At 41.7% G+C, this 23,786-nt stretch overlaps 1 protein-coding gene across 1 annotated transcript in view; it reads left to right on the forward strand.

Annotated features, from left to right (window-relative positions):
- Window positions 1-20,421, forward strand: part of LOC126408333 (neuronal acetylcholine receptor subunit alpha-7) — a 70,392-nt gene extending 49,971 nt beyond the window's left edge. The window contains exons 7-10 of the mRNA XM_050073834.1: window positions 3,709-3,903; window positions 11,892-11,978; window positions 12,629-12,738; window positions 17,393-20,421. Of these exons, the coding sequence (XP_049929791.1) occupies window positions 3,709-3,903; window positions 11,892-11,978; window positions 12,629-12,738; window positions 17,393-17,944 (944 nt within the window). The 3' untranslated portion in view covers window positions 17,945-20,421. The remainder of the gene's footprint in view (window positions 1-3,708; window positions 3,904-11,891; window positions 11,979-12,628; window positions 12,739-17,392) is intronic.
- Window positions 20,422-23,786: the final 3,365 nt, after the last annotated feature.

Here is a 23,786-nt window from a genome sequence, read left to right on the forward strand (position 1 = left end):
AAATCCCTCATGGATTATGTTTTGGATTTTTTTCCCTGTCACACACACACATTATGACAACAGATTATTATTCCAGTAATAAAACCTGAGCAGGCCTCATTAGTGTCGACTCCATGCCTCCCCGCAGCAGCACCAGGGGAGGATCTGACTCAGTGTGAAATGTTTAAATACCTCTCCTGTGGAGGAATAAATTACCTTTCTGAGCCATTTGAGATGAAATGGCCTCGTTCCTGCAGGTCATGTGACTACAGCTGGTGTTCAGTGTTCCTTCCTAACCTACACTTTTAATGTTATTTATCATCTGTGTTTTCTCTGCTGACATGGCTTCCTTTCACTCATGGGCTTCATTTATCTTCTATTTTCTCATAAGGAGAACTTTAATAGTAGAAACACAGATGTTTCTCAAACAGCTGCAGCTCTTTCAAAATGCTGCAGCTCAAATTCTATATTAAAGACCAAGAAAACTGAACATCAGTTGGGCTCTCTGATGTCTGCACTGCCTCTAATCTGATACAGAGCTGATTTCAAAACACTTTTACTGGTTTATGAAGCACTCCAGAGTTTTAAATTACATCTCTGATCTTCTGATACAGGATCAGCTCACCAGGGAAGCTGAATTTAGCTTCTACGCTGCACATATCAATCATTTTATTATGTCATTATTTATCTATTTACACCACAGGGAGAAAAACAGCAACATAAAGGAGGAAACATACAAATGATCGATGTTAAATTATTGATTTTGTCATTTTATATGACTGTGTTATGTGATGTGTTAAATAAGGAAGTTACTGGATCTTTTTTCTTGTTGTCATAAAATTATAATGAGACACATTTCTAGTTAAAAGAGATGTTGATTTTGTAATGTAAGAAACCAATTGGATATTTTGTTGTAGAATTTACAAGGAAAATATGTTATAACATGAAAGTTATTTTGTTGTAACATGAAAAAGATCGCTTTAAAAATAATACCACAACTACGCTCCTTTAAGACACCTCTTGTGTCCTTATGTATCAGTTACCAAGAGGAGAACACAAGCAGTGATGGAAGAAGTACTCAGATCTTTTACTTAGTAAAAATAGTAATACCACAGTGTAGAAATATTCTGTATTCCTGCATTCAAAACCCTACTTAGCATGAAAGAATAATCACAGTTCAGTCAGACAACTTGTGTTTTAAATGTTTATTTCAACAGCAGGACATAGTCAGAGTTCAGCGTCTAGACTCCGGCCTCATCACTCCCCACAGATATGTAGATACTGGAGAGTGATGATTAAAAATTTCCCCCCTTAGCTGCAGCCTGCAGGTGGATGCTGGGGTGGAGGTGGGGCTGACAAGGCATTGACAAGGCAAAGAGAGAGGTGGGAAGATTTTGCAGCTTAAATAGACTGTGGAGGATGTGTTTTGTAGATGACGTATGACGCGTGTGCAGAGATGGGCAGTATTTCTATTACTTGTATTTAGAATACGTATTTCAATTACATTTGAGTATTTTGTAATTTGTATTTGATAAGGCCGATAAAAAGCAAATGTAATTTGTAACAAAATACTTTTGAGTGGAGTAATTTTGTATTTAAAATACTCAAAATACTTTCTCCACGAATCAAAAACTAGGCTACACATTCTTATAATATTGGATGTAACAATATTTTTTTTTTTTTTTTTGTTATATATTTTTATCTATATCATTTTTTAAACTTGGGTCATTCAATGCGCCCTTCAGTGACCTAGTGGTCTGTTTTACTGGACTGTGCACAAATTGTATGTTGTGGTTGATGCTTGGGATGAGTACGCTACAAATGAATTGCCTCACGTGGGATCAATAAAGTTAGGGTGACCATATTTTGATTTCCAAAAAAGAGGACACTCGGCCCGGCCTACTTAAATGATACTTGCAGTTTACTCAAAGATGCCTTATAATTTTAATATATTTAAAGTTTATATGTATGGATAGAAAATTCAGTTATATTACAAAATAATATCTCTCAAAGACAGAAATTCAGATAGGCCCCTATAGATAGGGGACACATACACACACTAGAGTGTGGCTACCCGATCCGAGCCCGATGGGTCCCGACGGGTCCCGACGGGTCCCGACAGGTCCCGACGGGTCGGGCCGGGTTCAGTAAAAAATGTATAAATTGTATTCGGGCTCGGGTCGGATTCGGTCAGCTTTCAGTGAACATGTAGTGTAAAAATAAATAAAATCCTACTGTCTGTCCTGTTTATTGCTTGAGCACTGTTATTTACATGACAACACCTGAACAGAACACACACACACACACACATTGGATGTTTGTTTCTACCTCCTCCTCCACCTCTACCTTCTAAGTCTTGGATCTCCCGCTGCCAGCTCCCGTCTCAAACACGGAGGTCTCCCTCTCAGCTGAGCACCCACGGCGCATGCCCGGCCTGTTAAATAGCCTGTAACCATAACAACTGTGTGACACAAACTCAGTGCTTTAGTCATTAAATAATGTCGGGCTCGGTTCGGTTTCGGACATAACAAAACAGAATGACTGTCGGGTTCGGACAGAAATATGCGGCCCGTGCCGCACCCTAACACACACACACACACACACACAAGGAAAACCGGACATTATCATCAATTTATAAACACCCCCGGACGCCCAGGACAGGACGTGAAAAGTGGACATGTCCGGGCAAAAGAGGACGTTTGGTCAGCCTAAATAAAGTTGTCTGAATCAGTTAGAATGCAGTTACTTGTGGTCTCTAATTGCAGCATGTAAATTTTGAGCATTTTTGGTCAAGGACTTTTTGAGTTTTTCACAAAAAGATTTGATTCAGTTAGTATAGCGCCACCTATGGACGAATCGTGGGCATTCTCTCTGGTATAGTTACTCATGGTCTCCAGTTGCAGTATGCAAATATTGAGCATTTTTTGGTCAAGGACTTTTTGAGTTATTCACAAAAAGCTTTGTGGATCAACCGACCAACTGACCGACCGACTGACAGAGTGACCCATAGAGCGGCGGGTCGCTGCCAAAAAGAAAAAGAAAAAAAGTATTTTCTGTATTTGAAAATACAAAATACATGTATTTTATTTTGATACATTTATTTGAGGGGTATTTTGTATCAAAATACATTTTGATGTATTTTTGCCCATCTCTGCGCATGTGTGTATGAACCAGTGCAGCTCGAGTTAACTGCCTGAAGTAGGTCGCAGGCATTGCTTCATTACCAAAGTACTCATTACGTCCCATTTCAGAATAATATACATTGTATTATTGGAGTATAATTATTGATGCATTAATGTATTCATCACTTTTAATGTTGCAGCTGATAAAGGTGGAGCTCATTTTATTGACTTTATAAACTGCTGGGTAGTTTAATCTATAGTAATGCTTCATCATTTATAAGTTGATTATATTATATTTTGTTTTAATAATCTTAATCTGCAAAGTATATAAATTTGTCAAGAGAACTGAGTCCTCTTTCAAATGAACTGACAATGTGAACTGAGTCCTCTTTCTGTTGGTCCACTTTTTGGTGCACTTTAAGAGGACTGAGTTCTGTTTGTTAAAAACGGACTATATGTGAAAACACCCTTTAATGGAAGATGGTGAGCTCTAACTCAGGTATTGGCTGTCAGGAGATTCAGAGTCTTGATAAACTTGTATGTGTCAGATGTTTGCGTGTGCCTCTGGAGGTCAGCCTCAGTGATGTTGTTGGTGTTTTGTCTGCAGAGGTTCCTGGACGGAGGAACGAGCGTTTCTACGACTGCTGTAAGGAGCCGTACCCTGACGTGACCTTCACCGTGGTGATGAGGAGGAGGACGCTCTACTACGGACTCAACCTCCTCATCCCCTGCGTCCTCATCTCCACCCTCGCTCTGCTCGTCTTCCTGCTGCCCGCTGACTCTGGAGAGAAGATCTCCCTGGGTGAGGACTCAGCTCTGTGTGTGTGTGTGTGTGTGTGTGTGTGTGTGTGTGTGTGTGTGTGTGTGTGTGTGTGTGTGTAAAACTTTACTGATGCTGACCAGCGCTCAGTTTGCTGTAATACATTCTCAATGTAATGTAAGTAAGTTGGAAAGCTTGTAGCTGCTGGCCTTCACAGATCAGATTAATTCATTCTCAGGCTGCGCTCACACTGATGGTGAAGTTATCCATCTAACAGAAAAAAGAGTTTCCACTTCTTCTTTTCTCTTCTAAGCAGGTAAAAACACACTTAATCGCTTGAAATAACTTATAAATAACAACACCTCCCAAATGTTTCCCGATCTTTCAGAGCAGGGATCTTAAACATTTTTCAGGCCAAGGACCCCTTTGGCTCAAAGAAAGATGGAGCAGGGACCCACTAGTACAAATGTTGCATAAAACTGAGTTGCACTTGAGAATATTCTTTGAAGGTTTTCGGGTCTTGTCTGTGCTTCCTTGTAGCTGCTAAGTCAGCAGCAGTTTTAGAATGGCTCGGTGCATTGGCCTCACCCTCTGCTCTTTTGCCGGTGGTTTCTGAGGTGGATGTGGCTCACAAGAATGTCCGTACACTTGGAATAATGATACAGCTAATTGGCCACCATGTTTTAATAGTACATAAATGTTAGCTAACCAGTTCACTTTGCCATTAGGGATGGGTGCCATGCAATGATTAGCATTAGCTTACTCACATTATAGCACATGATTCATGGTTAACACTTAAGCAGGATTTATACTCCTGCATCAAATCCACACTGTACAACGCAGAGCTGTGTAACCTACATCGTACCCTACGCCATAGCCTCACCGACACCTACAAGTTGCAGTAACACAGACCTCCTGTCTATTTCTGTAAGCTGAAACCATTTCCCTCAGTGAAAACAAAGCTTTGATTTACTTTAATTTCACAGATAGGAAACAATAAATTGTGAAGACAATAAAGCCTCCACAAAAATAACATCTTAAGTCTTGTGTGTGATTTATCCTGGCTTCATATGAGCAGAGGAAATCTCCGCTCGTTGCTAGGCTAATTTATACAATGTAAAATGCCATAGGCTTGTGCTAATAACGTTAGCATGTTGAGATGTGTGTGGAAAACGTGTTTTGTGTAGACGGTTGTTTTGTCGGTGAATGTTGTGAGTTGTAATGGAGCCAAATTTTGTTACGGTGAATGTTGTGAGTTGTAATGGAGCCAAATTTTGTTACATTACCTTTGTGAAATGTTGCTGTTGTCCCTGGCTTCATATGAGAAGAGGAAAACTTTGCTAGCCGCTAGGCTAATTTATACAATGTAAAATGCCATAGGCTTGTGCTTATGTTATTAACTTGTTGTATTTGTGGGGAAAATGTGTCCAGATAAAGACAAGTGTTTGTCTGTGAATGCTGCGAGTTATAGTGAAGCTGATTTGTGTACTTGTGTTTGAAATTGTCTCTATTAAGCCATGTTTATTGTGTGTTTAATGTGTGTTTTGAATCAACTAAACTTTACAGCACTTCACAGAAACCCCGCTGCTGTCTAGTGTTTTGGAGGTGTAACTGCAGAGTGACACAGACACACCACTGCACAAGTATATGCTCACAACAACGTAGACCACATGCATAGGCTGTGTGTGGGCTCTGTATGGAGCTGACACACAAGTATAAATCCACCTTGAGCACAATAAGTATTCATTGTTTATTCAGAGACCTGTATTCTGGTCAGGTGAAACGCCTCTGAAGCAGCATTTACATAAAGTAGGATACTCACTCTTTAACTTGCTCCTGAAACCTGGCACCTCTTAGCCTTCACAGGTGTGTCAATATTAGGCGTGCACAGTCATCCAGTGGGCCGGACCGGATTTGGTGAGCAGGTTCACAGGCCATATGTTTGATACTCCCTGGTTTAGACCCCTATCCAGTGGCTCCCAACTTTTTGGCTTGTTTAAAAGTTTGTCTTGACAAAACAGAGCAAAGTCAGCTTGTTGGGTCTTGTGCAGTAGTAGCACAATTTTACAGATTTTTCATTTAATTGAATTTAACATTGATCTTTCACAACAAAAAAGCAAATATTACAGACGTGTCTCAAAGAAAATTGTAACTGTATACAGTAGATTTCTTCCCAATTCCTTCACAACTTTCCCAATCACTGCACATCCTGTTAGACTTATCCTCCAACCCTCAAAGTGAGATCCCGGTCGGGTTGTGAACCATCATAACTGTTTACTCCAGTTAGTCTGAGCAGGATGAAGCTCAGTCCTGACATCTCAGACTTTATCAGTGATGGACAGACACAATCCCTGCTCAGCGGAGAGACACAATCTGAAGCAACAAAAAGAAAGTTTGTTTCTCAAACTCTCTGCCAGCTGGAAGAACGATGATCATGTCTGAGAAGATTAAAAGTAAAGGCTGATGTTATACTTCAAAATAAGAGATGGTCAGACAGTCTGACAGCAGGGGAACAAAACCTGAGCAGCAGTCTGAGTGAAGGTAGCACAAGACCAAAACTACTACACTATAAATGTATAGTAAAACATAACAATACTAATCTAGAGGAGAGCTGAGGTCCAGTGGTTGTTTTTAAAGGGTCAGCTTCTCTTGTTTCTGTCCATGCAGATAGTTTTTGGTTTTATTTTACTTTCACTTACTTTATTTAATTAGAGCTACTCTCTACAGAAAATAAAATAATCTCCATGGAAGCTGTCTCCAGTGTGTTATCTGGATCGTCCAGAAAAACACACACACACTGATTCAGAGACAGATCGCTCATTTTTTTCAGAGCTGCGATCATCACAAATGCAACCTTTATTTAGGCCCGATAAAATAACCCTTGTGTAAACAGTGTTAAGTCCGTCAGACGGCGGCATAAAGTATTTAGGCCGGCTGCTTCCTCCGCTGAGCCCTCATATGACTGATGTCTCTGGGTCGATACTCATCAGCCATAAAACATCCTGAAACAGGAAGTTAAAGCTGCCGGGAGACTTCCAGCTGCTGAGATCAGATACAATGTCTTTCACTGGAAATTTAATTTACACTTTCAATCAAACCTGAATGTCAGCGGGCCGTCGCTCTGCTGCTCTGAGTTACTGTCAGTGAGCCAGCAGGTACACATTTAACACTTTACAAGTCGTTTATGTGATGGCAGACTTCAGAAAGTGTAGGACAAGTTTATGATAAGATAATCTGATAAATAATCTAAAGTATATTTGAAATATTTAAAACAAAATGACTAAGATGAACATCCCAGAGGAAGAAGAGAACAATAGCAAATCTATAAACAGGTTTTATGGGACACTTTTAGAGATGATACTCAATTAGCTTCTCTTTGTTTGTGTGTGTGTGTGTGTGTGTGTGTGTTATTGATCCAGTTCCTTTTATGAGGCGGCTTTATGAGGCAGAGAGGTGGTGTGTAAACCTCTGACCTCTGACCTCTGACCTTGTCCTCGCAGACGGTCGTAATGCTGCTGATTACAGAATTAAAGCCCATCCTGTTGGTGACCTCACACTGGAATAAAATGGAAAATATGAACTGCAGAAACTCTCGCAGAAACCACAAACTGGACGACTGGCTGCACACAGATAACAGCCACAGAGTCTGAGAGATACTGTACTGGGTCCAGTGAGCAGACTGATGAGGTAGATTTGTTTCCAGTGACACAAGAAATTGTCTTTTTTGGATTTTGAGTTCAACCGAATCACAAAACGAAACCATTTTAACCCATTTATCTCAGTGGTATTTATATTAAAAGAATACTTCACCCATGAAATGACCATTTTATATCAGCGTGTTACGTTAAGTTCATGAAGAGAACTTTATTTTTCTCACATGCCCCCATGGTGAGCGGAGAACCCAATAAAGGTAAATGAGTTGCAGCAGCTTCACTAAAACATCACTTTACAACTTCTTACCCAACTCATGCAGTTTGATCCAAGTCTTACTTTTACAGTTGTGTACTCAGTACTTCCTTAACATATACATTTTCTCTAAAACATTACTGTATAAAACCTCTCCACCCATGGGTAAAGTGCCCTGCTAGCCGTGCATGAGCCTGTTTGTACCGACATGTCTTATTTATTTATTATTTTAACATTTACATTTTATTTATTTAAGAAAAACTGTACCTGGGTGTCGGCCAGTCATCTTTGTCTCGCCTGCAGCTGGTGCAGAATGCTGCAGCAAGAGACAACATTAGACCAGTGCTAGCATCCCTGCACTGGCTACAGGATTGATTTTAAGGTTCTTTTTTTGTTTTTTTGAAACCGTACATGGGCTGGCACTCCAATATATTGCACACCTTGCCCCCACTCCAACTCCGGACCTTTTAGATTTGCAGAACAATGTCTTTTAACTGTCCCAAAATCAAGACTGGTGGGTAAGGGAGATCGTGCCAGTGTGTCAGTTGCTCCAAAGTTCTGGAATAGCCTTCCACTCTCAGTCAAATGCCCCCCTCCGACACTTATAAGACAAATCTTAAAACGTACATGTTTTCAATGGCCTTTGGTTGTTCGTATTGGTTTTAATATTTTAGTATCTTATAATCTTTTTACGTATGTAGTTGTTCTTACCGGTGTTATTCTGTTTTATATTTGTGTACATTTTATATTCAGTCCCTCCAGGATCTCGTGGCAAAAAAACCTTGAATTTGCGACCAATTTTGACAAAAATTGCAATAAAAAATGCAGCATTTTTATGTGATTTTTTGCGGAAAATTGCGGAAAATTACAAAAATTGTGGCTAATGACAAAAGGAGAAAAAAAAATGATTTTTTTTTTTAAACTACTACCTCCAAAGAAATTAGTCATGTAGTCACTTGCTATAATAATCATACTGAATATTACAAAAAATAGCTGCAAAGGTGTTTTATAGTTCTCTTCTTTAGTTTTATTTAATTAGTTTGAAAAAACATGGACTCCAGTAATGTTGCAAAAAATCCTGAGTGAATATTGTAGCTCTCAAACCAGACAATGTGACTGTTAAACAACATGTAAGCTACATCTTCTGTAAACATAACATTTTAATTCAACACATATTGTTTGCATTCAAACAGTGCAAATTCTTATGTCAATACACAGTGTTTCTCCATACTGCAATGCCATTAGCACATTTGATTTGCACGATGACTTTTGGTCGGCCGGAAAATGCAGAAAAATCGTGGGACTTTCGTTGAATTTGCGTTAATTATCAAATAATTACTCAGTGTACAGCACTTTGGTCAACTAGATAGATGGATAGAAGGTAGAAAGAACTTTATTTATCCCCGAAGGGAAATTCAGCTGTCCAGCAGCTCATAAACAACAAAAAACAACCACACCTCCCCTCATCAACAACAACACAGTGGTATTGAAATAGACGTGAAATTAAATAAGTTAAAATAAGTGCACAAATAGAAATTAAATTAAGATAAAATTGTCCATTCCACAGTCCAGCCAGTTGTGGCTAATGTGATGTGTGTAAGTGTGTGTGTGACTGGATTCAGGAGGTGTGAACGTGGGGATGAAGGACCTCCTGAAACGCTCTATAGCTGGGTTGCAGTCACGTGATTCTGAAACCGCGCGAAATTCAGATGGAGGGCAGGAAGTAAACAACAGCAATGGCGGAGATGGAGGAAAGTCCGTATTGCGCTAGTTTAGATGCGATTACAAGAGGAAGATATTTGCAAAAAGTCAGTAAATATGTGGGACGTGATCCGTATCTTCTTAAGAAGACCAATTTTTCAACCGATTTGAAGGATTTGCCTGCTATCGAGGCAGTAGACATAACTAATTACCTCGTTCTCCAGACCTCTTTCTACACCAAACAGCAGATGAAAGCATACAAAAGTATGGAGGCGTACAATTATTTTGTCAGCGGTTGGGTGGACGTCTTGGGCTCAAGGATACTCCACAATGACCTTTGTTTGGTTTTCGCCAGGGTGAGTGTTTTATTTATGGCAATTTCATTTTCGCCAGGGTGAGTGTTTTATTTATGGCAATTTCATGGTTAGCATCTGTAAGCATCAGTGGTTAGCAACAGCCATTAAGCGCAGTGTGTCACAACGTTACAACGGGTCTATCTGTCTGGTAACCGAGGTTAACTGTAGGAGCCCAATCTACCGACTCAACCTCATTTAAATTACTTGGGCAGCCTAAACAGATGAACAAATGACCCTGATTAGATAAGACATAACATTACTGTATACACCTAATAAATCTCAGTTATTCAGTTTAGCGGATACGTAACTTAAACAAAGCAAAGAAAAAAACTAATGTCAGTGTTACAGAGGAAAGAGAAAGTTAACTATAGCTAATATAATACATAAACAAGTTACCTTTGACAAAGTGGTCACTGCACACACAGGCATTATCCGACTCTGCTCCTCCAGAGAGCGTAGGCGAAGATTAGATATCCATTTTTTCCAGCGTTTTTCGGTGAGCTTTTTAAATTTTTTTCCCTTTGTGGACGACAATCTTGGGCACTCGATAAAAGCTCTTACTTTTTCTCGGTTGGATCGATTTGAGCAACCATATACAGCGCAAAAATATCGGCATTTTGACTGTTATCCAGGCTGTTTCTTTGGTAGAAAATCACTTCCTGCCCTCCATTTGTATTTCGCACCTGCCGCTCAACAAGGAAGTGACGTCAAGTGCAACCCAGCTATTCTGAAACACAGTGAGATGAGCCAACTGCTGCAGCTGTACCTCTGTCACCCCAGGAGGCTGTGGAGAGGGTGTCTGCTGTTGTCCATTAGAGCTTTCAGTTAGGTCAGTGTGCCACTCTCCACCACAGTTCTTGGTGGAGTGTTCTCAGTGTTCGCAGGAAGAACAGGCGGCTCTGCCCCTTCCTGTAGAGGGTATCAGTGTTAGAAGACCAGTCCGGCTTAACATCCAAGAGGAACCCCAGATATTTGTAGGTGTGCACCACCTCAATGTCCTCCCCTTGTATGGAGACTGGTTGATGGGGTGACCTCTTCCTTCTGAAATCCAAGTTAGACTTAAAGTCCGCTGTGTAGAGTGTGAACAGGAGCGGTGCTAAAACAGTTCCCTGTGGAGCAACTGCAGTTGTTTTTAAATGTACTGTATGAGTGAATCAGAAGGGTCTTTGCATTTTACTGCACTTGTTTTGTGAGAGTTTGTAAAGTGATGTTTTTGGTAAATGGACTCTCCTTATTTCTATTCATGAGAAATGTTCACATTTTTGCATTGTTTATTCACCATGACGGCATGTGAAGAAAACCTAATTTTCTTCATGATGTCAGTGTAACACGGGGCAGCTAACTGATGAAGTGTTCCTTTAAAGTGCAAGGTAGAGGTATTACAGTGGTGTTAGTATCAGAATCAATACCTTGCTTTATTAGGTGGTCAAATCCCAAGTCCTCACTTCTGTGACCTACTTGCGTTTAGTTCTTGCCTTGTAGTTTGGTTTTGCTTTTCCAGTTTCCATTATATCTCCCTTGAGATTTCTGCGTCTACCACAATACAACACAGGTAAAGGAAATGTTTTTATAGTGCCTCCAGCTCAGAAAATAATCCACAAAGTGTCACTGCATGCTCAGGACAACCCAAACACCTTCCTGCCTGTGAACAAAAGTTTAGTTTTTCGAAAGCGAGCTCAACCGTTCTGTAGAGACTGTGAAACCTCCTCCTCTCTAACTTTACAGGATTTGGCAACACAACACAGATTCATATCATCATGTACAGTCCAGGGGATTCATCCCGCCCTTATAGATACAGCCTTTTATCTCATGTCTTTCTTTTCACTGATACCTCCTCCAGCTTTCTCCGATCCTGAGCTCAGCAGCTGTTCACAGTCTGCTGCCAGCGAGCTGACAACATCCGGCTCAGACCTGTGGAGCTGGAGGACTTTCATATTAAAGGCTTTATAGAAAGTAAACAGCGTTTCTTGATCACTGGAGATGGAATTCATCTAGAGGAAATAAAAGCATGCCGAACTCTGTGGCTGCAGGTTTGAATCGTTCATATATCCCTCTGTCTCTGTGCAGGTATCACAGTGCTGCTCTCTCTGACAGTCTTCATGCTGCTGGTGGCTGAGATCATGCCAGCGACGTCTGACTCGGTTCCTCTCATAGGTGAGCTCCTCACTTGCAGAGCTTTATCACTACATCTTTTCTCTACATCCTTTAAGTCATGCCTCCAGTCTTTGGAGGCATTTACAGTGAAAGTCTACCATACATGGTGCCACCTGCTACTCAGTAACCAATTACACACTCTCACACACCGATGGAACAGCCATCAGGAGCAATTTGGGGCTCAATATCTTGCCCAAGGATACTTCAACATGCGGACTGGAGAAGCCAGGGATCAAACCCCTGATCTTCCAATTAGTCGACAACCCACTCTGCCTCTGAGCCACAGCCACCCCAGATCAAGAGCACTCAGTCCAGGCTAGAGTTCCTGATGTAAAACCCTCCTTACTGACTTTTAGCAGCTAACTGTTAGCTCTGCTGGTCAGGTGCAGGAGCCAGACGTCCTGTCCTTAGGCTCTAGTTCTAGAAACACTTCTCCTCCACTTTTGTCTGAGGCTAGTCCCCGACTCGAGTCCCCAGACTAACACAGCAACAGTCAGAGCTGATATCAGTCTGCTGTCCCACTCCTTTAATAAGTAGACACCAATCTGTTGCAGTAATAGGATGGATGTATTTGGACGTATTCCTCACTTTCTTAAAAATATATATAAAAAAGAGTAAACATAAACTGACCTTTGACCTCTATGTTTCAGCTCAGTACTTTGCAACCACCATGGTGATCGTGGGTCTGTCGGTCATCGCTACAGTCCTGGTTCTTCAGTATCATCACCACGACCCCGACGGAGGACACATGCCACAATGGGTGAGTCATCCCTCCTCTTCATCCTCCTCCTGTTCTCTTCACTACTGTGAGCTCCTTTCTCTGTGAGGTGTCCAGTATGGTGTCTACAATCTGCTGAGTTGACTTTAAGCAGTGATAGAGGAAGTATTCAGATCATGTACTGCAGTAAAAATACTAATACCACACAGGAAAAATATTCTGTTACAGTTGAAAGTGTTCCCGCAGTAAACCCTTTGAAACCTGGAGCGACATCACTTTTCTTGTGCTGCTTTCAGACGCCTTTCGCAAGTATTTAAGGTGTGTAAGTATAATCAGTAGTCATGTAGTTAAATGAGTATCATTCCACCTCTGACTTTGAGGAGCTCTGAACGAGCAGCGTCGACCGCTGATTGGATGATAATGTGCTCATCCTGTTTCTTTATTTTACAGCAAACAAGAGTTTGAAGAAAAGTGCTTTACATCACACACACACGCACACACACATACACGCTTTTTTTCCCTGTGGGGATTTGAACAAGAGAAAATCCATTATGGTGGAATTTATTTTGAAGGTCAGAGCTATTACTTCAGCTGTGAGTGTGTGTGTGTGTGTGTGTGTGTGTGTGTGTGGTGTCAGGGTTAGGTGAGGTGGTGACTTGTGCTCTGAATGGGGATGTTCCCGCAGAGGAAGAGGAGGGATGAGTGTTGAGCCGTGAAGGTGAAGCTGTGAGGCTGAAAGGACAACTCTGTGTCGTTTAGCTTCCCAGCAGCTCCAGTGTGTCCTCAGCAGCAGCTCCATCAGTCAGTGGAGCCTGAGGACAGGACATGTTTCAGTGATCTGAACACACGTTTGTCCCTCACAATCAGCTGACCAAATATCTGTGATTTGTTCCCAGTCTGAGTCTGTAGGTCTGTGTCCCGCTGCACTGCAATCCCTGTCATCTGTCATCTCACAGCTCAGATTCGTTCTGACAGTTCAGATATCAAACTGCTGAACTATCAGTCACAAGGTTGCGCCTCTAACTTTTAAGCCACCACACCTCAAGTTTGTGATCTGAATAATGTTTGCCACAGTTGAAGGAAGTGATGCAGACTTACTGTCTGGTGTTTAATAATCTACCTCCACTGTAACTCTTCTAACTTTTTCCATTTTGTGCCTGTAACAACAAAGATATCTAATTACAGGTAAATAACTTTAAAGGGTAGAAATCTAGTGTAGAGTGTAATTGGTGGAAGCATTTAAACAACCTGACTAAGTCTGACTTTAAGGGCTAATTCACATTGGGTCTTTGTGATGTAGCAGAGTGTGTTCTCTTCTTTTTTCCTGTCCATTGTATAATCACTGGGCTGTATGCAATGACTCCCCAGAGCCCTAATTACAGGGCTGTGTCAATGAGAGGTAGATCTAGGCAGGAGCCCAGTACAGGAACGGAAAGAAAGGGAAAATGTGGGAAAAGTACAGAAAGGATTTAAAGGTGAAGCAAAGACAAAGAAACTTAGGCTTAGTGAAGTATAACGGAAAGGAAGGGAAAGAGATCATTTTGTGATGGGATCACTCCAGCTGCAACACAATGATCCGCAACTTAAAATTTGTATGTTGGCCAGGGGCGTAAATTACCCCTTCCCTACTTCCTACCCCCTTACTCCCTACAGACAGACAGACAGACAGACAGACAGACAGACAGACAGAGTAAGAAGTACTGAAGAGAGCTGCTACAAAGTCCCTTCTTTATACCACCTTTGCAGTTTTACACAGAACTTAACAACCGCAACATCATGCCGCTCTTGTGTATACTTTCAGACAGCATACTGCGTCTCAGAATCAGAAGAAGTAAGACATGTAATACAACCGTGTCAGCCTTTAGTATGACATTTAACATAAACAGCAGCAGGGCTTTATAAACAATATCGATGACACACAAATCATTTACCATCTCTTTTATATGACCGCTGATCTCACGCTCTGCTTGGAAGGTAAGGAGCTCCTGGACCTCCTTGTTTTCTCAGTTTTTCAGCTGCTGTTCTCCTTTGAGTTAGCTGCTAACTGACATCATTTATTTCATTCATTAATTTTCTATAATTGCTTATACTGTTAGGGGGCGCAAGGGGGCTGGAGCCTGTCCTATCTGACATTGGGCGAGAGTCAGACTATCGTCAGACTATCACAGGGCTGACACATAGAGACAGACAACCATTCACACTCACATTCACACCTACAGACAATTTAGAGTCACCAATTAACCTGCATGTCTTTGGACTGTGGGAGGAAGCTGGAGTACCTGGAGGAAACCCACGCTGACACGGGGAGAACATGCAGACTCTCCCTTATATTCATAATAAATGTAGGTATTAATTGATGAAAGGGCTCCCTCATCTCAGGGTTCAAACCAGGGGAGCGTATCTATGTTTCCCGGGTTCTATGTTCCCCACTTAACCCTGCTAAAAAGGTTCTATGTTCCCATGTTCCCCACTTAACCCTGCTAAAAAGGTTCTATGTTCCCCACTTAACCCTGCTAAAAAGGTTCTATGTTCCCCGCTTACACAAAAAAGGTTCTGTGTTTCCCGGGTTCTATGTTCCCCGCTCAACCAAGTGGGAAACATAGAACCCTTGTTGTGTAAGCGGGGAACATAGAACCTGGGAAACACAGGGATGACCCCCTTTTGAAATCTCTTTCAGTGGGTCGCACACATAACACATCGTCCAAAACGTCACACCCGTCCTGCCCATTGTCCTATTTATACAACGCTATTGCTACCTCTGTTCCCAGCTCAGAGGCAAGACAACTGACCTATGGCTAAGCCACGCTTAGGGAAGCCTGCTATTTTTTGGTTCCAGCTGGGAACCAATTTTTCAGGTTCCAAACCAATTTATTTTTGGTCCAAACGTTCTAAATGGTTCACAAATTAGGCATGAAAACTGGAACAGAATCGATTCCATGTTGGTGGAAAAGAATATCAGCCTCTCACCTGAGGCGCTTGCAGCAGGTGAAGAAGTGAACGGGAAGGATAGAGAAGTGAAGGGAAGGAAAAGGAACCTGAGCTAAGTGCACGATGAAGCAAAGAAAGGGCAGTTTTAATGTGTTGCTGAAGTTGTTGTCAGAGGTGACCAGAGTGAAGCGGCGAGGTGTCGTTGCACTGACTGATGTCTGACAGCTAAATATTTAACGAGTCAAGTGTGAAGTGAAATATTGGACTGAAGGAGAAGATTTCCTCTGAGAGCTGAGCAGCCACAGATCCACTTTATTCATGCTCTATTTTTATCTGCCTACTCCTGCTGCACACACACACACACACACACACACACATACACACGTCACACATGGACTCACTTCTCTCTCATGTACGTGCGCAATTTTTCCGCATAAACACGTTTCTGCATAAATGAATTTTAATCAACTTGTTTTTATGTAAATATTTTTGACTCACACTTTGTAAAGTCAACTTTCACATAAATACACTCTTCGTCTTCCTCCTCCACCTCCTTGTCTTTTTTTTTTCTTGTTCATTAACCAGGTCCAACAATTATCACTGTTAATGGAATATTTTTCCAATTTTTTCTTCTTCAGACTATCTGGTGAAAAAAAGGTGCCTGATGACGTGGTGTAAATTTAAATGTAAATTACTTAGTGTAAATTCTCTTAATTAATTCCTGAATAAATATTATGCATAATCATGCACGCAGTCATTTAATCACTTTCTATTATCACATCAGAACAATTACAGAGAAATATTTTCATCATTAGTGTAATTGTGATTTATTTTAACGTAACTGTAAACATGGAAATATAATTTAAACAACTTTTAACCAGCCTTGTTATACTTACTTTTCCCCTTCCTCTTAATCCTTCTTCTTCCTTCTTCTTCTTTGTCTTTCTCTTTGTTGTCCTCTTCTTTGATTTCTTTTTCTCTTCCTCTGATGAACATGAATATATCTTTCCTTCCCTGTCTGTTGGGGGTCGGCAGGATGAGGAGGACACCCTGCTGTCCTTTAGGACCCCAGAGTTTGGGCACTTTGAGTCAATGGGAAAAAGGCCATCTATCACGTCACTGTGCAGGTGTCAAACTTACGCTCGCTGGCAGGGGTGAAAGTGTTGAGCTGGACTGAGTTCTTGGTGTTGGATTGTGTCCAAGGGGCTGTTGGCGGTCTCTGTAAGCCCCCGTTGACAAACGGACGGGTCCATAGTTACTAACAGATATCTGCTGCACCTAGATCCCGTTACGGGGGACAGTTGTCCTTTCTGCTCAGAGATAGAAACACTTCGACACAATTCGAGCTCCAGGCTCAGCAGGGTGTTCAGACAGCTACAGGACTGGTTTCAGGGTTTAGGGCAACATTTCTCATTTCCACTTTTCATTTACGGTCCACAGTATGCAGCAAAGAGAAGATCTACACACACATTGATTAATTACCTTTCAGGGTTAGCCAAGCTAGCTATCTGGAAAACCAAGAGTGTGTGAGGGGTCAGGGGTCACAGGATGTAGTCAGTTAAAGGGGATGCTGGCAGCTCAGCTCAGGGTGGAGTTTGGTTTTTACAGCCTGACCGGATGGATGCTTTTAGCAATATTTGGGGGGTGCAGGAGGTGTTTTGTTCTGTGCAGGAGAACTCCTTGGTTTTCAATTTCTGATACAGTCCTGAAGTGTCTTCTTCTTCTTCTTCTTCTTCTTCTTCTTCTTCTTCTTCTTCTTCTCCTTCAGACCCGTGTGATCCTGTTGAACTGGTGCGCCTGGTTCCTGCGGATGCGGCGTCCCGGCGAGGCAAAGGTCCGCTTGGCGTGCCACAACGCTTCCAAGCGTCAGCGTGGCAGCTTGTCCAGCCTGGAGCTCAGCGTCAGCCAGGGCTCTCTGCGACATCACCCACAGGTAACCAATGGCAATCTCCTGTATGTCGGCTTCCGGGGCATGGAGGGGTTACACTACGCCTCGCCATCTGAACCCGAGCTCCTGTGTTCACGTTTGGTGGGGAGCAGCGTTGGCGGGGAGGATCCCGGAGGAAGAGGAGTAGCAGCAGCGGGGTCCACCCTGGAGGCGGAGCTGAACCAGATCCTGGAGGAGGTGAGGTACATCGCCAGGCGTTTCCGCGGCCAGGATGAGGAGGAGACGGTGTGCAGTGAGTGGAAGTTCGCTGCAGCGGTGATCGACCGGCTGTGTCTGGTGGCGTTCTCACTCTTCACCATCCTCTGCACCATTGGCATCCTCATGTCGGCTCCGAACTTTGTGGAGGCCATTTCTAAAGATTTCTTCAGCTGAGGGGGAAGAGGAGGAGGAGGAGAGGAGGTGACGGCTGATAGCATCTTTATTTTTATCCCATGTACAGACCCACACCAACACCATGTTCATCCGTCTATCAAAACTGTCTCACTTCCTGTTGGCTCCAACCCCACTGGTTCCTATTGAAGACACCTCACGAACATAAAGTCAGTGTGTTGCTCTCTCGAGAGCTGTTTACCTTTGTCAAACACAACCACCAGCCTGCCAACACATTCTCACTCCGACCTCGCCACATATCGACATTTGGTCATGGACTTTCCACATCCAGATACGACGTGAAAGGGACACCATGTCAAGTTCTGCCTGTTACATGCATTGTCTTCTTTCAAAATACACTTCTGTTTTCATAGGCAGTTTACTGTTTACATACAGTCTCTTTAAAAATAAATGCACTACGTCGGTACAACAACGCAAATTGATGTTTTTTCCTCCAACAAATAATGTACGTGGTTGGGTTTAGGAAAAAGAACAGGGTTTGGCTTTATAATCTTACAGGACGCTAAAACCGCTCTCCTGTGAAAGTCTGTGTTTGTTGGACCCATCCACCACCACTCCCGTCCACCGTGCTCGGACTTTCATTGCCCTACCTTTCATCCTTGTCCCCCCTGCGTTTCCTCCTGATGCCGCCGAGCGCCCTTAATCTATTACGGCAACCGGCCGCGTATCATGCCGACGTTAAAGGCTAGCTTTTTTTTGTCAGTGTCTCCAAGCGCTGGATTTCGATGACTTCAGAGTGAGACCGGGTTGAGCCTGCAGGTTCCAGACCTCTGAATCGCTGCCCACATCTCTAAGCTCACTGTAAAGCTGAAAACACATCGCCACCACAGCGCCATGGTGCATCATATGAGGCCTGTCAAATGCTTCCATTAGCACCAATAGCACACACAGTTATTACAACTGTTACCAAAAGATCTGAACTTCTTCCACCTCTGCATTAGCTTAAAGTCATGTGTGGACACTCCCTGATTAAATTTAATTTCTCACCTGAAGAGCCGATCTCCAGAACTTTGGCTGGCCAGGAAATATCTGTTTTGTCATTGTCTTTACAATGACAGGATTGTGGGTCGTAACCATTGGGCCTCAACCGCAAGCCTCTCCTCATTCATTCTTTGATACACAAGAAACAGTAACAGCAAGAGGTGAGGAGAGGAGTTGAGAGCTGCCACAGGAGCAGAGAAGAAGAGCTGCTACAGAAGTCAGGATGTACAAACAGGGAGCGAGAAATAATTTTATTTTTTTTAGTGGTGCTAACATACTTATTAATACTAAAGGGGTCAAAATGAAGCTGTTTAATCAACAGGGCGACCTGGAGGGAGATTGGATGGTGGCCACCATGTTTTTACAGCAATGTCGTCCCACCACAGGGACGGCAGTACCAGCAGTAATCGTGAATGAATGGCACCGCTAGCTAACAGTTCACCTGACCTGGCAAGTGCGCAGTGCAGAGTGGGAAAGGCCAACGTTAGCTAACCAGTGGAGACCAGAGGTTGAGTAGTGGGCACTTTGTTTTCACATGTCAACACAGCTAGCTGGCTGACTGTCAGCAAAGCCAACAGAAAATTAAATGAAAGGCAAAATATTTACAACACAACAGATTAAAATGTCACCACCTCTAAATGGATAGCGCTTTGAAATGTGCTGCTAAATCTCACTGAGTCAATGGAGCACTGGACTAAAAGAAGAGGCCATTTCTTTGTTTGTTTGTTTGTTGCTTTTCTTGAAAGCTAACTAGTTAAAATGAACCGAAACTGACATCCCAAGTGTAGCTGTAGCTTTTTGTAAGATTTGGAGCCATCTACATACATTTTTGATGGACTATCCCTTTAAAGAAGAATCAAAGAGCTTTCAGCAGCATCTCATGGTCTTCATTCAGTGACTGGAACTGGCCCAGGTGTCAGGTGAGATGTGACAACAGGTGGTTGTATATTTAAGCTGCTGTCTGCTGGTCTGGTTTCCTTCTTCAGCATGAATAACATCTTTGTAAAATGACTGAAAACAGACTGAAGAAGAAAAAGGTCCGTTGACACCAGCGACACCAGGTCAGTAAATAATTGTATATAATGTATAGAATAATGAGCTTTGTGAAGAATCATGAGAATGTTTTGATTTCTTGGCAGCTGTATCAGGAGCTCGTCTCAAACTGATGTGAGTTATTGTTATTTTTGTCTCTTGGGAACAGAGACAGTTAATATATATATTCAACAGAAGTTTGGATGTTTGAAGAAAAGAGGTTCTGTAGCAGATAAAGACATTGTATCATATTTTAACCAAAGACGATCAAATATCACTAAACAAAATGTGAAGAACTGAAGTATGAAGACAGAAGCTGCCAAAATAAAATAAATGACTCAATTAATGAATTTTTATGCCATTAAATGTACCACAAATAATATTAAAAAATAAATGTAGATATTAATTGATAAAATGTGGCATCAATTTATATTTCTGTTTTCTGCTTCTATATTTATTCACCTTTGTATTAATTCCTGTATTTCTTTACTTTCACCTCATATTAATTTGAAAATGTATTTTGCTTATTTTTACTGAAGACCTTATTTTATGTGTAAATTGAAGAGGCCCTAAAGATGGGACCACAGAACCCACAGCTTAGGTGTCAGTGCAGTTCCCTCAAGAAAATGTTGGTATTGTACATTTCTGCAAACCCCGGATACATTACTTTTGTACGTTTCATACGTATCATATCAACGTTTCTAAAATGACATAGTTTATGAGCTGACTTGGTGGATGGTGTGTCAACTAGGAGAGATGCCCGCCAAGCTGCAGACCACTGTTCAAGACCAACAACAGTAATAATAAATAATAATAACTAATACTTATATAGTGCCTTTCAAGAGACCCAAGGACACTTTACAGCAACAAAAATAACAATCTAGCAACCAAAAGCCAGGGTGAGCAGGTGTCTGTTCAGTGCAGATTTAAAAATGTCCAGTGTTGGCGCCTGGCGAATCTCCATGGGGAGAGAGTTCCAGAGGGTTGGGGCTGCCACACTGAAAGCTCTATCCCCGAATGTGACCCAGGAGACCCAAGTCAGCGGACCGCATGTTCTGCGTGGGGGTGTAATCAGTGAGGAGATCCAATAGGTATCATGGGGCAAGGTCATGGCGAGCTTTATAGGCGGGGAGGAGGAGTTTGTAGGTGATGCGGAACTTGACTGGAAGCCAGTGTAGGTGTTTGAGGGTGGGGGTGATGTGCTGCCAAGGCTTGGTCTGGGTGAGAACACTTGCAGCTGAGTTCTGGATGGGTGGATGGTGTAGAGCTGAGATATAGTTGGGTATCGTCAGCGTAACAATGACAATTCAGACCATGTTTACGAAAGTCTGACCCAGGGGGAGCATGTAAATGGTGAAGACGAGGGGACCAAGCACAGAACCCTGAGGCACGCCATGGTTTACAGGGGCTGGGTAGGAACTGGAGCCATTGATGGAGACAAACTGTTGCCGGTTGGATATGTATGAGTGGAACCAGGAGAGAGCTGTGCCGGTGAGACCAAGGTGAGTGGAAAGGTGGTTGAGGAGGATGGAGTGGGAGATAGTGTACGATGACTCATCGTTGTTTTTCCAACAGATTTTTAGCCATCAAACAGCCATAGAGGCATGAAAAGCAGCTGTTTTTTACCGACACATTGCTGCTTTTCCAGCGGAGATTGTGCCACCAAAACCAGGTATTTTAAGCCAAAACATGATCTTTTCCTTACCATAACAAAATTTATTTTTTGCCTAAACCTAACCACACATTAACCACAGTGTTACTGACACATAAAGGAACATAAAGTTTCAATGTATCCACTTCATATTAATGTGCAAATGTAACATATCTGTTGTTTGCAGAAACATACAGTGCCAACAATGCGAGTCAGTTGCAGCTGTACAAGTTGTGGGCCATTAAAGACAAGTTTCAAATCATCAAGGATGCACACACAGCACAGGAGTAGAAAACTCATTTCCCTTCAGTATATAGAACAAAAGCAGCATGTATGAAAAAATCCTGCTGATTCCTCAAAATATACCAGACACTCGAGACATTAGTGGAAAAACTCATATTAGAGATGACTGCAGACTAAACAGGCAAACTGAATCTCTGTCAGTGCAGGATTTAGTAAGTCTTATTGATCAGCCATCAATGATCATGCACTTTTCTACAGGCGTGAAACAAACAAGCATGTTGCATTTTCTGTTCAAAGCCATCACTTCCACACATTATTTCCATTTTTCATGCAGCTGAAGGCACAGAAACAACTCCTCCATCTCCTCAGAATCATTACGATTTTTATCCCTTGTGCGCGTGTGCATCGAACACACGTTAATGACCGTGTACATGTTGTTCATCATGTTCAGACACTGTCTAAATTGCTGGTTTGCAAACATTAAAGCAGCAGAATTAATCAGCAATAAAAGAGAAGAGTCGTCTATCTACACATCAGCAGTGTGAAGGTGTGATTTTCTACGCCAACACTTTGATCTGGCTGTGAAAATATTCTGTCAACAATATGCAAATGTGCTTTTGTATCAGCTACTGTTGATGAGATATCACAGAGGTTTTCATCTTCCAACCAGTTATATTACAGTTCTGTACAGATCTTTTTCCAGTTTACATAAAATGCCCTCAGTGGAACCTATAGTGATACAATAACAAGAGAATATGACAGATTCTGTTTGAATAATAATGTAAATAGATTATGAAATCCTCTATCACAAATGTGTATGTTTATTCTGTCTGACAGTGTGAGCTCTGTGCAGAAATGGATTATTGAATGGGCCTCTGGGCACAAGTCCCTGGATCACAGCCTCTGTTTGAAGGGAATTTTAACTTGTCTTGTTGAAACATCAGTCAAACAACCAGAAAATAGGCAAAATGACTACAAAAAGAGCAGAGAAAGAGACAAAAAGAGACAAAGAGACTCCTAACAACCACAAAGAGACTCAAAACCACTACATAGGGACACAAACAACTTCAACGAGACAAAAGAAAACTACAAAGGGACACAAAACAACTATGAAGAGATTCAAAACAATGTCAAAGAGATCCAAAACAACAACAAAGGGACACAAAACAACTACAAAGGGAATCAAAATAATGTCAAAGAGACCCTAAACAACAACAACAAAGAGATTCAAAGCAACCAACTAGTGACACCACCAACAACAAAGAGACCCAAAACAACTACAAAGAGACACAAAACAAAAGAGATTCAAAATAATCACAAAAAGAAACAAAACAACTACAAAGAGACTCCAAACAGCTAAAATGAGACTCAAAACAACTACAAAGAGACACAAAATAGCTACAAAGAGGCTCAATACAACCAACTACAGAGACACAAACAAAAAAGAGATCCAAAACAACTACAAAGAGGCACAAAACAACTACAGAGATTCAAAATAATCACAAAAAAAGACTCAGAACAACTACAAAGGGACACAATAAAACTTCAGAGACTCAAAACAACTACAACGAGACTCCAAATAGCAACAAAGAGACTCAAAACAACTACAAAGAGACACAAAACAACTACAAAGAGACTCCAAATAGCAACAAAGAGACTCAAAACAACTACAAAGAGGCACAAAACAACCAACTACAGAGGCACAAAACAACTACAAAGAGGTTCAAAATAATCACAAAAAGACTCAATACAATAGCACACAATAAAACTTCAGAGACTCAAAACAACTACAAAGAGACTTAAAACAACTACAAACAGACAAAAAACAACTACAAAGAGACTCAAAACAACTACAAAGAGACTCAAAACAACTACAGACTTAAAACAACTACAAAGAGACACAAAACAACTACAAAG

This window comes from Epinephelus moara, chromosome 20 (assembly GCF_006386435.1).
Source record: "Epinephelus moara isolate mb chromosome 20, YSFRI_EMoa_1.0, whole genome shotgun sequence".
Classification (NCBI taxonomy): domain Eukaryota; kingdom Metazoa; phylum Chordata; class Actinopteri; order Perciformes; family Serranidae; genus Epinephelus; species Epinephelus moara.